Genomic DNA, 16285 nt, shown 5'->3' with positions numbered 1-16285 from the left:
TTAATACATCTGAGATCAAATATTACTAGACAGCAAATAAAAAAAAATTACCAGATAAACATCACTCATACGCCATGTTGAATCCTAGTGTTTTCCTAGTCATTGCAAATATTAATAGTATATTGGCCCTTACACCTTTGCCAAGAGTTTGGCCGAACTTCTCTTTCAATTTGTGGGGGCGTCTTGATGGTGTCACGAAAAGGCCAGGGACCTACAGCTTTACACCGCCTCTGAACAGCAAATGGCTTTTGTGAGAAATTTTTTCTAGGCAGAAATACACACGGAGCAGTGTTGGGCTTTGAGCTTCAACAACATACATGCCAGAATTTCGGAAACACCGATAAAAAAAGAGAAAAAAGATGTTATTAAACAGTTGGACCGTGTGTAATAGATTTGTGTCATTATATCTGAAATAAAAACAAGGACTTGAAAACTGCGTCGAAAACGTATCACAGTTAATTTTTTTTTTTGCTATTTGGGTATTAGTGGTATGATTGAAAGAATAATTGATTAACGCCCAACACTGCTCCGTGTGTATTTCTGCCTAGAAAAAGCTTCTCACAAAAGCCATTTGCTGTGCGGAGGCGGCGTAAAGCTGTAGGTCCCTGGCCTTTTCGTGACAACGTCAAGACGCACACCACAAATTGGATGAGAAGCTCGGCCAAACCCTTGGCAAGGTGTCAGCGCCCAAATATTATTAATATACTATTAATATTTCCAATGACTAGGAAAACACTAGGATTCAACATGGCGTATGATGATGCTTATCTGCTAATTTTTTTTATTTGATGTTGAGTAATTTTTAATGATGAGGTCCACTATTGATATAATTTATAATGTGATCTTATATGTATTAAGCATATGCTGAATGATTAAGGAACAAAAAAAATATTCCATAAGGCAAAACTTAGTTACTAACTAATTAATAAATGTATTTAAAGCTAATTTATCGAGCTGATATAAGCTGTGTTATAATAACCTGATACTCTGGAAACTACCTACGAAATTTCAGCGAAATCCGATAAGTTTGGTGAAAATATATGTAGGAATGGGATATGGGGGTAGATGGCAACACTAAGTAGGTGAACGAAGGAACGAACAGACAGGGACGAACTAACGAACGACAGAAGACAAGGTATCCATCATCATCATCCAGCAAAGTGTGCATAAAGTTCTGCATAAACTGTACATACGCGAAGTCCCAAAAGTGACGCGTTAAATATTGGATGCTCCAATGGTCACAAACGACAGTTAGCTTGAAATTTGAATTCAAGTCATCGCCGTCATAACGGGTAAAAGCAAAGTGCTTGCAAAATAAAAACAGGCCAAAGACAAAGTTTTCGCAAAAAAGCCAAAGGCAAACTATTCTCGAAACAAGTGTACACTAGAAAACCCTAGCCTAAAAGAGAGAGCAGCGGTAGCAGTGAGACCATTAGCGTATTTGCGCACTCTTATGCGTACACATGTACATACATAGACCGCGCAGTGTTAGATTATTTCGGCAGCATCGAATACAGCAGCTCATTTGTGCACTCGAAGCGAATTAATTCAAGTGGTAAACAAAATCCACCAGAGAAGTGAGCAAGAGAAATAGCGACTACGTTTAGTTATTTGGGCAGCAACGATAACAGCAGCTCATCTGTGCACTCTTACCAACGAATACAGCAGCTCATCTGTGCACTCGTACGTCGGTTTCAAAAGCAGCAAAACACAAAATCTACTAGAGAAGTGAGTGAATAGCATCTACGTTTATTAAGGTATTGGCCCAATGCACGCTTGCTTTGCTTGCTTGGCTTTGAGAACTGTCAAACAAGTTTTAAAATCTACTAAAATGTATGAAAGTTGGCCTAGTGGCAGCTTTACTTCACTTGCTTGAAGCGCTTTAAAGTATCGATTAGCCTATTTGACAGCGCGCTGTAGGCTTTTGACAACTCTTGGCATTTCAATTTTTCGCGTCGATTTTGCTTGTGTGCAGTTTTTATCGCGTTCTTCATCAATTTTAGGTAAAATAATTTATATTAAACAATTATTTGTTGCTAACAACATTATTTTTTCAGATACCTTGCTTTTTATCGTTCCGGCCACCAGATTCGTTGGTTTTCATAAAGTTTCATTTGGCTGTGCCACTTCCACCCGTGTTTATAAGGCGTAATATTCAACTGGAGGTAAAAGAGTTTATATTAAACAATTATTTGTTGTTAATAATATTATTTGTTGCTAACAACAATATTTTTTACAGATACCTTACTTTTTTATCGTTCCGGCTGCTGTATTATCCGATTCTTGTGTGTTGGTTGGTATATCGGAAGCTTTAGTGCAAGATGTTCGAAGAAAAACTTATAGCAGAGATTGAAAAACACAACTGCTTGTGGGACAAACGACAGCTTAGTTACCGCGATCGGGTGAAGAAAGATTTGGCTTGGCGAAATGTAGCTGCTGCTGTGGGACATCCTGGTTAGTATAGAGTTTTTCAAACATATAGCAGTTTTGTAATAGGACGAACCAAATTATAACAAATTTGTGACGAATAATTGTGACGAATACTATATTTTTACTTTACAGAGGAAAACTGCCGAAAGCGATGGAAATCGTTAAGAGACCGATATGGAATAGAATTGAAGGTTGATCAACAACCTAGCGGAAGTGCTGCGTCGTTTTTGAAAGACACGGTCACGCCCAGACAGTAAGTGTACTTTACATTTGTACAACAAGTATTTATATTTTAAATTGTAATTTATATGTACATATTTTAAGGACAACAACAAACATCGTCTCCCAAACGCCAGAAGTTCTCGGACAAGAACCAGATATACTGGATACTTCCTTTGGATTCCAAATAGGCGAGAGTGGGAACATTATAATAGAAGAGCAAGAAACCACTGCCCCAACGCCGGCTAAGAGACAAAAGAAAAAAAACGATGAGAACGCCGCCTTTAACGATCTAGTCAACGAAGTAAGTCAGTTTGTGGATAGTCAAAAAAAAACACACAACAATTTCTTGGGTGCGATTGGCGAAGTGTTTGAGAAGGTCCCAGAAGAGAGCCGCCTAGATTTTCAAATGGACGTACTTCAATACGTCTATGCTCAATATAAAAATTATAAAAATTGAATTTACGAAATTTAAAAATTTAAATGACATCCAGTTTGAATTCAATTTTGCGAACTTTATATGTAATCTAATTTAGTATGAAATCTGATTTTGATTTTGCGAATTAAATATGTAATCGAATATATATGTAATATATAATATATATATGTAATGTAATAATATGTAATAAATATGTAATCGAACCTGAAAGATGTGACGACATTTAAAACATTACCAATAAGTGCCCTCATACTGTGAGTTCAAATTTTTGTTTTCTATCTTAAATAATAAAAACAAAGCATATTCAGTGAGTAGTAATTATTTAAATTTTATTGTTAAAAAGATGTGTCTTCAGAGCATCCCTTAAATCATAATTATTTGAACTGCCTCGGTTCGATGACACCCTACTTATTGAGGGCAATGGAACTACTTCGTTTCGCCATGAGCCAGCGATGGTGGCATCCTCTTCGTAGCGATCAACAAAATCGCTTGCTACATAGTTTGCACACGAAAGCTTAATAAAATTATGCAAGACAATACAAGCTTTCACTATTTGTTCTGCATTTTTCGGGGCCATGCATAGCGTCGTTCTCAATATTCTCCATTTGGCAGTGAGTATTCCAAATGCGTTTTCTATAACTCTTCTTGCACGAGAGAGTCTTTTATTGAAATACTCTTGCTCTTCTGGAATACCTCTACCCGGATATGGTCGCATTAAATAACGCCGTAAGGGAAAAGCAGCATCTCCTACTAAATAATGTGGAAATGGCTCGGTTTCTCCTGGCAGAGGCTGATCATGTGGAAGGCCGAGCCTATCATTTTCAATAGCATCTGCCAGTTTTGAAAAGTGGTAGACACCGCCATCGCTTTGACTTCCATATGCTCCGATGTCAACGCAGGTAAAGGTATAATTGGCATCACATACGGCCAAAAGCACGATACTATAATTGCCTTTGTAATTATAGTACATCGACCCTGAATTCGCTGGACAGGTAATATTAATGTGCTTTCCGTCGATGGAACCAACGCAGTTGGGCATATTCCACAGCGACTTGAACTCATTGGAAATACGTCCCCATTCCGTTTCTGACGGGGTCGCCACATACAGGTCAGCTAACAGATCCCATATGGTCATACATGTCTCCAACGTAATCTTCCTGAAAGTCGTCAGGCCGATCCTGTGAACTATTGTGTGGAATTGCCGAGTGCCACCGTGAGCCAAATATCTGCAACAAAAAAATAAAACCAGATACATATATGGAAAATTATACGTATACTATTAAGTAAAACCGATTTTCTCTTACATCAGGGTTATAAATAGTCTGCAGCGGCTCGATATTGGTGTTCTGATTGAATATTTGGTCAGCGAAGCCTCCAGAAATTCGTGCAGCACATTAAATAACGAAAAGGGCATTCTTAATGTCTTGTTAAACTGCTCCTCATCTGCAGCCAAGTTTCTTAATGAACTTTCAAACAATCCATATTTGTGTCGCTCTAAGTACAATTTCCGAACCCAAAATCGGCGCTTCTGTTTTAATCGCAGTTTTAATTTACGCATTTTCGCTAAAATTAGGAAAATTCTCAAAACTTGTTCAGCATTTCGAGTCAACATTTTGTACTGCCAAATGAAACTTTATGAAAACCAACGAATCTGGTGGCCGGAACGATAAAAAGCAAGGTATCTGAAAAAAATAATGTTGTTAGCAACAAATAATTGTTTAATATAAACTCTTTTACCTCCAATTGAATATTACGTCTTATAAACACGGGTGGTGAGTGGCGCAGCCAAATGCAGCTTCACCAAAACCGGAACGATAAAAAAGCAAGGTATCTGTAAAAAATAATGTTCTTAGTAACAAATAATTGTTTAATAACATATATTTTAACTAAAATTCACAATTATACTTGCTGGCACAACAAAGAATGGCGGGTATATTTGCGCGCATTGAAAATCAGCTGACTACTATGACAGCGTTCAAAGCTACCATTAGGCCATAAAAGCCTTCAAAGTAAAGCAAAGCAAACTAAAGTAAGCAAAGCGAGCAAAGCAAGCGTGCATTGGGCCAATACCTTTAGCAACGAATACAGCAGCTCATCTGTGCACTCAATGCGAATTAATTCAAGTGAAACACAAAATCCACCAGAGAAGTGAGCGAGAGCAATAGCGACTACGTTTCGTTATTTCGGCAGCAGTGAATACAGCAGCTCATCTGTGTACTCGTACGTCATGTTGGAAGACAGCACAAAATGAAACCCACCAACGAAGTGTCAAAGAAACCCCACCACGTGCTACAACCATGTGGCAAAAGTGCAACAAGTTCTGAACAACACTATACCACGCAGCACAAGAGCTGCCCCCTTACGAATTCTTACCGGACTAGACATTCGGGTAAACGATTACCCAGATTTGCGACAAATTTAAGATGAAGTAACAACCGAGGAGCTAGATACTGAACTAGACTTAGTTAGACAAAATGCCCAAGAAAACTTCAAGAAAATACAATATGAAAACTGCAGGACGTTCAATAAAAATAGAAAAACAGAAGTTCATTATAACCTTAATGACTTAGTAGCCATTAAAAAACACAATTAGGCACTGTCATGAAGTTGAGACCGAAATATCTAGGGCCGTAAAAGGTAACCGCCAAGCTAAACCACGGTATATATGAGGTGAGGAAAGTGGGCAACCAAGAGGGCCCGGTTAAAACGATAACTATAGCCGAAAACATGAAACCATAGCGCTAGTTATTCAGAGTCGAATAACTTATCAGGACGGCCGATTGTGGGAATGGGACATCGGGGTAGATGGCAACACATAGTAGGTGAACGAAGTAAAGAACAGATAGGGGACGAACTAACGAACGAACAGAAGACAAGGCATCCATCATCACAGTCTAACATTGTACGTTGAAGCGTGCACAACACAGTCGCCAAACTGTTGCAAAGTACGAGAAGTGTATCGCAATTTATGTACAAGTGAACATTTTAATAAACGTGACTCTAAATCACCAAGCTAACCGCCTTTTCCTACATATACCTATATTTTTATAAAAATGCATTTAAAATCTGTAGCTTCTGGAAAAGAAACAGCGTTGAGCGACCCCTAAATCTTGTTCAAATAAGCTGAAATTTTAGAAGGAACCAGTCTTCCCTATTATCTTCAACAATCCGAACGTTCTCAGTCGAAATTCAAAAAAGGTCCAATGACTTAAACATATAGTAACCCTACAAGAACAGTGAGGGCCGGTTGTTCAATGTCTGATTAGTACAAATCGAAGTAGAAGCTCCGGTTAAATACAACGACTGCTTTAGCGACCCCATGTTATATGCATGATGTCGAAGACGTCGATAATGATGTTTAACCAGCAAGTAATGATAACCAGACATTGAAAAACAGACCCTGATAGTCATTTGATTAATCATGTGTAACTCTATGGTGATGAAAATTTCCATCAAACGCTCCCATCAGGTTTTTAAGGCCAACGTGCAAAAAATGATGAAACAAATGTATACATGTGATTTTTGTCTTCTTTCAACTTATGGCCTTATTTAATGGTCTCTTTTTAACCAACGCAAAATTTGCAAAAGTGCTAGTAAGATAAATGAGAATGTGTTAGTATCCATCACCCAATTCTTGTAGGGAATTTAGCCTCATTTATCCAAAATTCAATTAACGCACATAGCTTGGATACATTTATCCGCCGCTGCAAGCATCAACACAAAGAGAGGTTGTTGTTTTTGTTTCCAATGCAATGTTCGCAAACCACGCCACAAACGACGAGCATGCTCACTGAAAATCAAAATTTATTGATTTTTTGCGAACATGCTCGTGAATCGCCCTACAAACGAAAAACATGCACCGCAAGCCGAGCATGCTCGCGCACATGTCAAAATTATGAGTTTGTTGTAATATGAATTCGCCTTGCTCACAACCAACGCATCATTCAGAAGGACCGCGGCGAAAAGCTTAATTCGCCAGTAATACCACCTTTTATAAATTCGCCAAAATTGTGCCAACTGACGCCAATCGGAAATGCCAAACGAAGCCAAGTCTTTCTCCACTTGGTCTTTCTAACGCAGTGGGGGCCTCCCACTTCCTCTGCTACCAGCAGCGGGTTCCGAGTTGAATACTTTCAGAGCTGGAGCGTCGGAGCCCATTCAAACGACATGGCCAAGCCAGCGGAGCCGCTGTATTTTAATTACCTGTACTACGTCTATGTCGTTGTGAAGCTCATACAGCTCATAGTTCCATTGTCTGCGGCACTCGCCATCGCCAACGCCCGTAAATCTTCCTCAAAATCTTTCTCTCGATTACTCCAAGAGCCGCCTCATTGGATGTTATTGTCCATGCTTCGGCGAGATAAACCAACACGGGAATTAAAAGTGACTTTTAGAGTGTATTTTTCGGACTTCGAGAGAGGACTTTACTCCTGAATTGCCTAGTCAGTCCAAGGAGTTATAACAGTCTACAGTGACGTGGGTGCCAAGGCGCGAATGCGCTGACTGTTTGTTTAACGACAGGAGATACTTCGTCTTGTCCTCGTTGACCGACAGACCCTCGGAGAGCGCGATCACAAGGCGAATCTATACAAGATGGTTTTGCCGGAGAATTAGATAACAAACAACAATAAAATTCGCCGGTAGCACCACCTTGTATAGATTCTCCTTGCCCGTGCACGAGCAACTCGGTGCCCTTCCCCTTTCCTCGTCGCCCCGTCTCCTACAAGTAACGAGTTGCGGCGACAAGTTTCCGTGACTAAACTCAGTCCAAGGCGAATTTATACAAGGTTGTGTAGTTAGGTTAGCTGGTTTCTTCGCCTTACATGGATTTTGTTTTTGCTTTTACTGATTTGACAGTACACCCATCAGAAGCAAAAACAATATACTTTTAACTTTAGGGTGAATTGAGATTTGGCATAACACCCGCAATACAAAATACATGGGGTTGTTGTATTTGCTCTACCGCTACCACCTTGTATAAATTCGCCTTGACTCAGTTTATGTACTGAGATAGGGTATTTTGGAATCGGAAGCTGAGATAGGGCGTTTTTCAACCAAATTCTCAAATAGGTGGGAATGGCAAAAATAATAAAATAATCGATTAATTAATTATATAATTAATCACAAGCCAAATTTACCGCAATTAATTGCAATCATTGAGAAATTATCATTTAATCGAATTTTTTAAAGGCACTTTGTTACACAAAAACGTTTTCCCTTAAAAAATGTCTAATTCTCTTGTTAATTAGTCTTAAATAAAATAAAATGAGTATTTTTATTGCTGATAATTATTTATTATTTAACCATTTTTTGCAAAACAAAAGTTTTGATAAGCGATTTGTTGTTAAGCCGTTCCGTATCTCGGTGGTTTTAGTACCAGCTTTTGATAAAAGGCGCTCAGCAAGCATCGAGGTACCAACTAAATGATAGTATTTTTTCGAAAGACCATAAAGTTTTGGGTAAACAGTTTTCATTTCCGCAAGGTTGACCAACTAGCCTATATACGACTTACTTACAACCAACTTCTAGCATTTGACTAACTGGTTCCATGAACCAATTAGAACAGATCTGACCGGTTGAGAAGCAGCCATTTTCAATAGCATTTGAGGAAAAATGTGACGTTCGTAATTTTGAAGTTTACTATTTCTGTTTTGTTTTTCACATCTCTTTCTTTGTGTGTTTTTTGGCGGTAGTTTATTTCCTTGAATTTTAAGCGATTTTCAATAAAACTTTTGTTCAAATATAATTAAATCAAATATAATTAATGGTTGCAAAAACACGTATAAAAATAACAAATTAGTTAGCACAAACATGCACCAACAATTCCTTTCATTTTTTTTCTTTATGCTCCGTCTTCATATTCTTTGTTTACTTTTGCTTCATTTCAAAGAAAATAACATGGCGCCAAAATTACAAATGTCAGCCAGAAAATTACTTTTGTCTTTTGCTTCATCTTGTCAGATCTTGTATTTTTGGATCATGAACTGGTTCGCCGATAAATCAATGAGTGTGCAGGGCCTTTCACGTTGCCACACTTAGGTTGCAGACATAGTATGAGCGAAGACGAAGATGAAGACCATAAAAGAACGACACAAGATCACGCAAGAACAAGAGAGTGAAAAGGTCGATTTCTTGAGCGGGTTCTCCGCCATCCTGTTTCACTGGAAAACGAAAGAAAAGTAAACAAAGCAAAGAAAACAACGAAAACCATAATTAGCCAAAATTATTGTCAGGCACTTTAAACACACAATTCACGTAAAGTCAATCCTTACAGCTCAACCTAATATTGCCGGCGCGAGTTTTTTTACGCACGCACGCAAGTTTTTCACATTGGCTAAACCGAAATCAATTAGTGAGCGTGATTTTTCATTTCTGTCAAATTTACAGAAGCTTTTTGACGTTTGTTAGGCGTTTATAAACAACGCGGTACTTTGTATATTTTCATCAAAACGATAAAAGGTTGACAATTCGTTTTCGTTTTTCTGATTAGCAAATATTTTTATAAAGTTCAAAGCATTTGTAAAATGGGTATTTTAAGCGATATGGAGGACCTTATTGTTTTAAGGAGCATGTATCTTAGAACCCATAGACGTAGGGGAGTCAGGGAACTTGTCCAAAGCCGGGATGAGTTTGGCTTTCAGACTACTGGATTCAATATACTAGTTGAGAAAAATCCAGAGTTATTTTTCTAGTCTGTGAGGATGGCCCACGACAATTTCAAAGTGTTATTGCAGTTACTAAAACCGTTTTTGACCAAAGACTCCCGAAGACCAGCAATTGATTCTGAGCAAAGGCTTTTTGTTACGCTTTAGTTAGTAAATAGTAAATGTTTTAGGCTTTATAATTTTAATTTGGTCCTGTTTCCAATTTTTTGGCTCTAGGGTGTCCCTTGCACAGCATTGCCTTGCAATTTAGAATTGGAATAGAAACTGCGCGAAGTGTGGTTTTGGAAACATGCGATACTATGTGGAAACGATTATCGAAGTTTTACGTCACCGTTCCTACTCAAGAAGAGTGGACACAAGTTGCTGAGAATTTCCAGCAAGATACCGGGCTACCTCATTGCATCGGAGCTTTGGATGAAAAGCATATCCCCATTGTATGCCCCAGTAATAGAGGTTCAGAGTATTTCAATTATAAGAAATACTTTAGTATTGTATAAGGCTGCCAGACGTCCCGGGTTTCACGGACATATCCCGCTTTTAGACTATTTGTCCCGGTGTCCCGGTCCAACCTTAAAATATCCCGTGCTTCGTTTAAATGTCCCGGTTTTCGATTTATATGCACAAATTTTAATAAAAGTTCAAAAATCACTACTGGTGAAATTTGTTAAATAGTTACATCTCCATATAGTTGGACTTTGCACAAGCAATACTTGATGACCGATATACTCACATACATACCTTTAAGTGCGAAGTGCGCTTCCTAATTAGCATCAGCTGTTTTGTATTTGCTTTGCTCGTTTGTTTTTCGCGCGTGCTTTACTTCCAATGTAAGTTTTCGCGACAAACTTTATAGAATATAAAAATGTGTGTTTATAGTCTTTTGATTACCCTTAGAAAATGCCAAAGAGAAAGTATAAATTCCTTTCGGTTTACACAGAAGAGTTCGTCATTTGCTTATATTTTTTTACGTTATAGTACTGTTACGCTACGCCCACACTGCAGCCGGCATCGGCCGATATCGGCTATATGAGGGCGAAATGAATAAACACTTGTGATTATATGAGCGCTCTCACACGTAAACCGATAACCGAACCGATAAATTCAAACATGTTTATTTTTCTCGTCCGATGTCATGATTCAATAATACAAGGTTAGATAATTATTGACAGCCGCGGTTTGAAACTCGCTTACAAAAGGTTGCATTTACAAAGAACAGAGAAAGGGCAAGAATGCGATCCCTTGTTGCGAAAATGGTAGGAGAAAAGTACGCAAACTAGGCAGTTAGTAGTGAAATTCCTTTTATAAATTCTAATGTATTTGCAGGAAATCTGGCAGTTTAAAGGAAATATTGAACGTAATATTGATATATCAAAATGAATTAAGTGATTTATGTGCTATTTAGCTGTATAAAAACTGCAAAAAGACTCAAAATTAAAATAATACTACTATGAGATTGATGTAAACATCCAATTTAAAAACAATTTATGTTTTCATCAGTTAAATATGCTTCATATGCATATACAAATAAACATATTTCACAAAAGCTAATACTTCTATTTCACACCAAAGCTACACTCTTTCCAAGTAAATTTGCAAAGAAGCCACACGGTGCCACTGCTAAGGGAGCGGTGCGAGAGAGACAACTGCAAGTTTATCGAACCTTGTATTATTGAATCATGGTCCGATGTCAGGTGAAAAGTATCAAAATGGACAGCAAAAAATTAACTTATTGGGTGCAAAAACCAAAAAATTACATATAAAATGACATGTTTAGAGTATGCCAATTAAAATGTATCACAATATTTCACTGCTTACAAAATTGGAATGAAAACTAGATTTGTGTGTAGAAATATGGTCGGCAAATAATCTGGTTAAGTGTGCGCATCAGTTCGGACGGTCAAATTGTTCGGCGGAAATCGGTCGGCCTATCGGATGCAATGTGCGCCTAGCGTTAGATCTTGCAATGCTGTGTCATTTGTGCCTTACCTCGGGTGGGGGGTCACAAATGATAGCAATTACTTTAGCTGAAAATACTCTTATTTTAAGTTTCTCTACCCATTACCACTGGTGCGGGAAGTAGAGTTAAATAAAATCGTAGCTGGAATAATGAAACAGTGTCAATGCCATATAAACTATTATTCGATAACCGTACCATTGGATAGACAATCCTTTTATCTATTAGAAAAATCTTTAGTTTTCTTAAATATCTTTTTGGATCACGAACTTATTCGCGAAAAACAAAATTTTATAAAAACAGTGTAGGTACTATAATTGTTTACAAATAATGTATGGTGCACTTGGACTATTATTAACAAAATACCAAAGAAATTCTTGTAATATTAAAATAACGTTAGAGTCTTTTACTTCATTATATTGCTGCTAACTTACACAGGCAGCTTCAAAATGTGAATAATAAAATAGTGTAATATCGACATACATCAATTAATTTTTCTGAGTTTGCAATCAATATAAAATAGTGTACAATGATTTCATATAAAAAAGTTCAAAGATAAAATAGTGTATAAGCAGATGCATTCAGAAAAATGGGCTCAAATGGCATTTCTAAGTAAACATGGTACAGCATTTTTTTGTGAATTAACAGCTAAGGAGTCAACAAAAAGTGTGGTGTATTTAAAATATGAATATTTTGAATAAGAAGCACACAATTAAAGTTTAGATTTAGTCGATTGGATTATAAAAGCTTCTAATTCATTTTTCTCCAAACTATACTTTTCATGTTAAACTACTTCATTATTCCAGCGACGAAATAAGAGGTTAGCAGAAACAAAGATTAGAAGATGTAACACAGTGTTCGCTTGGCATGAATTTGTAAGCATGCATGGGAGCGTATCTACCGGATGCGGAAGTATCTATGTATGTGTAAATTCTTTGCTCGTTACAGGTGTTTCGATACACCACTCAGCGGTAGAGCCAAGGGTTTAAAGCTTCGCTAGCCCTGCGGATACGTAATGCAGTTTTATTTTAGCGTGTGTGTGGGTGTAGCTAGAAGTTGAGTCCTTTCACTTCGGAAAATAGCGGCCTAACGGAGGTGGAGTAACTTCTTCGCCCCGATTAGTCTTAATAAAGGAGAGCTGATGGATCGAATCAATTAGTCGAACAGAAAGTACGGTGAAGCTTCAGTGTCAAACGGTCGTGGAAATTATAATTGGTAAAGCAAAGCGCGGGTGAAATTTCTAGTATATAATAAAGACACAAAAAACTGTTAGTGTGCGAAAATCTTGCGCGAATTTGAAGCGGTTAGGTGCAACAAACGGAATTTACTGGGATACCGTCGTCTACACGGGCCACCAAACCCGTTGGAAAAAATAGGAAAAAATATGGAAATTGAGGGGAGTCCTAAAACAACAAGCAAAATAAAAAAATTATATATTTTTATTATTTAGTTTTTTTATGAAAAAAAGGTAATAAAGTAGAAAAAATGTGAGCAACTGAGGGCTATGCACGTAGTGGCGTCTGTATTGACCTACAAGCTCGTGTTAATATGTATGTATGTAGATATATACATATGTACATATATACATATACATATACATATGTACATACATACATATGTGCAACCTAAATAGATAAAAGAGGTATTCACGCAGTAAGAAGTCCTCTGAAAAAGAAAGATATGGGTGTAACACCGCGGACTATTGAAATTTTTTCTCGTCTTTGAATTTTAATTTTTTTTTGCCTAGGTACTCATACGTAGATTTTACTTATTTATTTACCAGTTTTATATATCATTTGTATTTTTTTATTATTGAATTTTAGTTTGGCACAGTTTTTGTACCACGCTTTTATTAGCTCGGGATGTAACTATGTAATATTTATGTGCCTAAAAGATGCAGCGATTTCCATTCTCAAGTTACACACCTGATGACAATACGAATGGGAATTGCTTTACCTTCCATTTTAAAGTAACCTGATGACAGTACGAATGGAAAATTTTAATAGCGAGGTTTTAGTTTTTTAAACTATAATTTTATTTATTGTTGAATGAATTGAACTATTATTGTAACTGAAGTAATCTGATAGGTAATTTTTTCCCCCGATTTAATGGTTGTATCATCCGTTAAAATTTTGGTTTTCTTGAAGTAGTAGGTTAGTTAGGTGAATATAGATATTTATGAATGCATATTGTTAAATAAAGAAGGAACAAAAACTGATGAATATCTTCCCAATATTTTTAAATAGTTGAAAGGGTAAAGATATAAAGAAAATGGAGTGGCGATTTCGTTAAGTTTGACGTGTGGGTTAAACTTGGGCTTAGGAGGGGACGTTAGGGTGCCGACTTATTGACTGGACAGAGACAGGACAGATGGACTACTAGACAGACGTATATGTCAGAGTAAGGGGGCGTTGTATTAATGTTGGGAGTCGGCGCAACGCCCATGGCTGCGCAAGCAAGAAACGCAAAGGGGGTGAGACGACTCCATCTGGCAAGACAGGCCTCACTCTTTCAGCTTTCACTCCTGGTTTTCCAAGGTTTGTTGTCTCCTCTATCTCCTCATAATACAAAAGCAGGCATGATGATCCTTTTTTTGCTTATGTAGGGCCGCCGTCCGGTGAGCTAGCCTGGGCCTGCAACCATGCCTGTGTACCACCTTGCCTTAACCGACAGTCACCCCCATAACAATAGCGCCAAACGCAATAGCCCACTAGAATTTTTTTCTGTAAACCATATCTTTAACTTTTTAGTATCTTTACTTTTTTCTTTTCCTGCATCTTCTTCTCTTATATTGCTTCCTCCTTCCTTCTTACCAGCTATCGGACGAATTAGGGTTACGACGGCAACGTCACTTGCGGCCAACGGAAGTGACTAGTGCCTGAGTGACTAACATGGGGGGTGTAAACATCACAACTTCGAAGTGCCTTCAGTGTTGCTTCAATGCGCTGATGAAGTGGGATTCGAAGTTGTGGTGTCACTAGTAGCTGATCTTGTTTTAGGTTAGTGAAGACAAGCTATGAGCTACCTAGTGTGCGATGCAGCATCGCGCACTAGTGAGGTCCATAGTGAATCTTGAAAAGGAAGAAACGGGGGGAAGTGTGGCATATATCGCTGGAGCTACGGCACCGGTGATTGACATGCCACACTAGTTGAAAGGTAGGTGGGGATTAAATTACACTGACACACAGTGGGGTAATCGACCCTGAAAGTGGAGATCAATTCATACGTATATTTAATTTAAAATATTTGATGTATTTGTATAGCTAGCACCAAATGAAGTAAAAAAAAGACAAATCCGATAATAGTTTAGAGAGATTTTTTTTACATAGGTTTTTAAGGCGTTACCAAAGAGCGAGAAAAGTTAATTTTAGTTTTTACTCCCATAAATATTTTTTATTATTAATGATAATTTGTTAAAATCCTAATCATCATTAATTACAAGTTAAACTCGTCTTCTATCATTATAATAATTATCCTCATCATTATCTTCATTACTATTTTCATCATCAACATCACCCACATCATCACCTTATTAGGCAATTTTTTATATGATAATGAATACGAATTGTACAAATTTTCTCTTCAACAATTATCTACGTGTTTTTGTTAAGCCTAGAAAGCAATTAAAAATATAGAACCTTTAATAAAAATAATCATCATCTTCGCTGGCGTCATTGTCATCACTATCAATATCTTCATCATCGCTATAAGGCTGCTGTGCTTCTTTCGGCAAATCCTGCAATTTTTTTTGGGGTAGTTTTCCCATACTTGATACAACAGGATTGGAACTAATCAAAAGTCTATTGAATATATCTTCATTCGTCTTTTTTCTGTTGCACTTGCGAGAAAAATGTTCTCTGTAGCTCTTAAAATCTTTGTTTCGCGCCTGTAGAGCTTCTTCTGACAATTGAAGTTTATTTTGTTTTGAACAAGGAAAACCTATAGTGGACTCAAGCCAACTTTTGTTTGCTTTACAAAAACGTTCTTCGTGTCTACAGGACCTATTCCAACGAATTTTGAACTCAGAGATGAAATATCTCATCTTTTCATTAAACTCTTTTAAATTTTCATCAGACGGCCTGATGCGATCTTTCATTTGTCCCGTTAAAACCTTAAATTTATCATTGAATTGATCGCAGCGAGAGGTTTTCATTATTTCATAAAGGCTTTGACGAGTAACCCATATGATATTTGAGCTCGTTCCTATAAAGAAAATAATAATATAATTAGGCCTTTATAGTTATGGTTATTCTCCGTTTACCCGTCTACCCGTAACCATATTAGTTAAAAATATCATCACTATCATTATTTCCATTCACTGCACATGACATTCATGCATAGAAATAGCAACACTATAAACAATAACAAAGATTATAATTATACTAAAAATATGCATCATGTACCATTCTTTACGGTTTCACATATACCCTATAAATCATTAGGCAAATAAATTACGTCATTCTAAGCTATTATTGTAAAATTTAATAAACCCAAATTTTATTTTATGGGTCTAAGCAGATATGTACATAAATGTATACATACCTTCTTTGATACATGCAAGTACTAAAAGTTTCGCCT

The 16285-nt window shown here is 37.2% G+C and overlaps 1 protein-coding gene across 6 annotated transcripts; it reads left to right on the top strand.

Moving 5' to 3' along the window:
* Positions 1-2300: 2300 nt before the first annotated feature.
* LOC108361760 (uncharacterized) lies at positions 2301-4328 on the top strand. 6 transcript variants are annotated; one of them, XR_001847361.1, is made up of 5 exons: positions 2301-2454; positions 2563-2683; positions 2755-2953; positions 3432-3987; positions 4054-4328. XR_001847361.1 is itself a non-coding variant. In XM_017614501.1 (4 exons), the coding sequence occupies exons 1-4, from the start codon at positions 2322-2324 to the stop codon at positions 3453-3455; spliced, it is 477 nt and encodes a 158-aa protein (XP_017469990.1). In that variant the 5' UTR covers positions 2301-2321; the 3' UTR covers positions 3456-4328. The 6 variants fall into 6 exon arrangements, 3 of the variants coding, with proteins under 3 accessions (XP_017469990.1, XP_017469989.1, XP_017469988.1); XR_001847360.1 differs by having other exon boundaries at positions 3432-3993; XR_001847359.1 differs by having other exon boundaries at positions 3432-4118; positions 4197-4328.
* Positions 4329-16285: the final 11957 nt, after the last annotated feature.

Source organism: Rhagoletis zephyria, unplaced genomic scaffold (genome assembly GCF_001687245.7).
Source record: "Rhagoletis zephyria isolate East Lansing unplaced genomic scaffold, Rhagoletis_zephyria_1.1 Rzeph_scaffold_00840, whole genome shotgun sequence".
Lineage (NCBI taxonomy): Eukaryota > Metazoa > Arthropoda > Insecta > Diptera > Tephritidae > Rhagoletis > Rhagoletis zephyria.
Note: the sequence above shows the minus strand (reverse complement) of the source record. Positions and strands in the feature narration are given on the sequence as shown.

Coding starts and splice junctions, on each gene's coding strand:
- LOC108361760 (XM_017614499.1), top strand. CDS start 2,322: ATGTTCGAAGAAAAACTTATAGCAGAGATTGAAAAACACAACTGCTTG. Junction 2,455..2,562: donor TGCTGCTGTGGGACATCCTG/GTTAGTATAGAG, acceptor TTTACTTTACAG/AGGAAAACTGCCGAAAGCGA. Junction 2,684..2,754: donor GACACGGTCACGCCCAGACA/GTAAGTGTACTT, acceptor ACATATTTTAAG/GACAACAACAAACATCGTCT.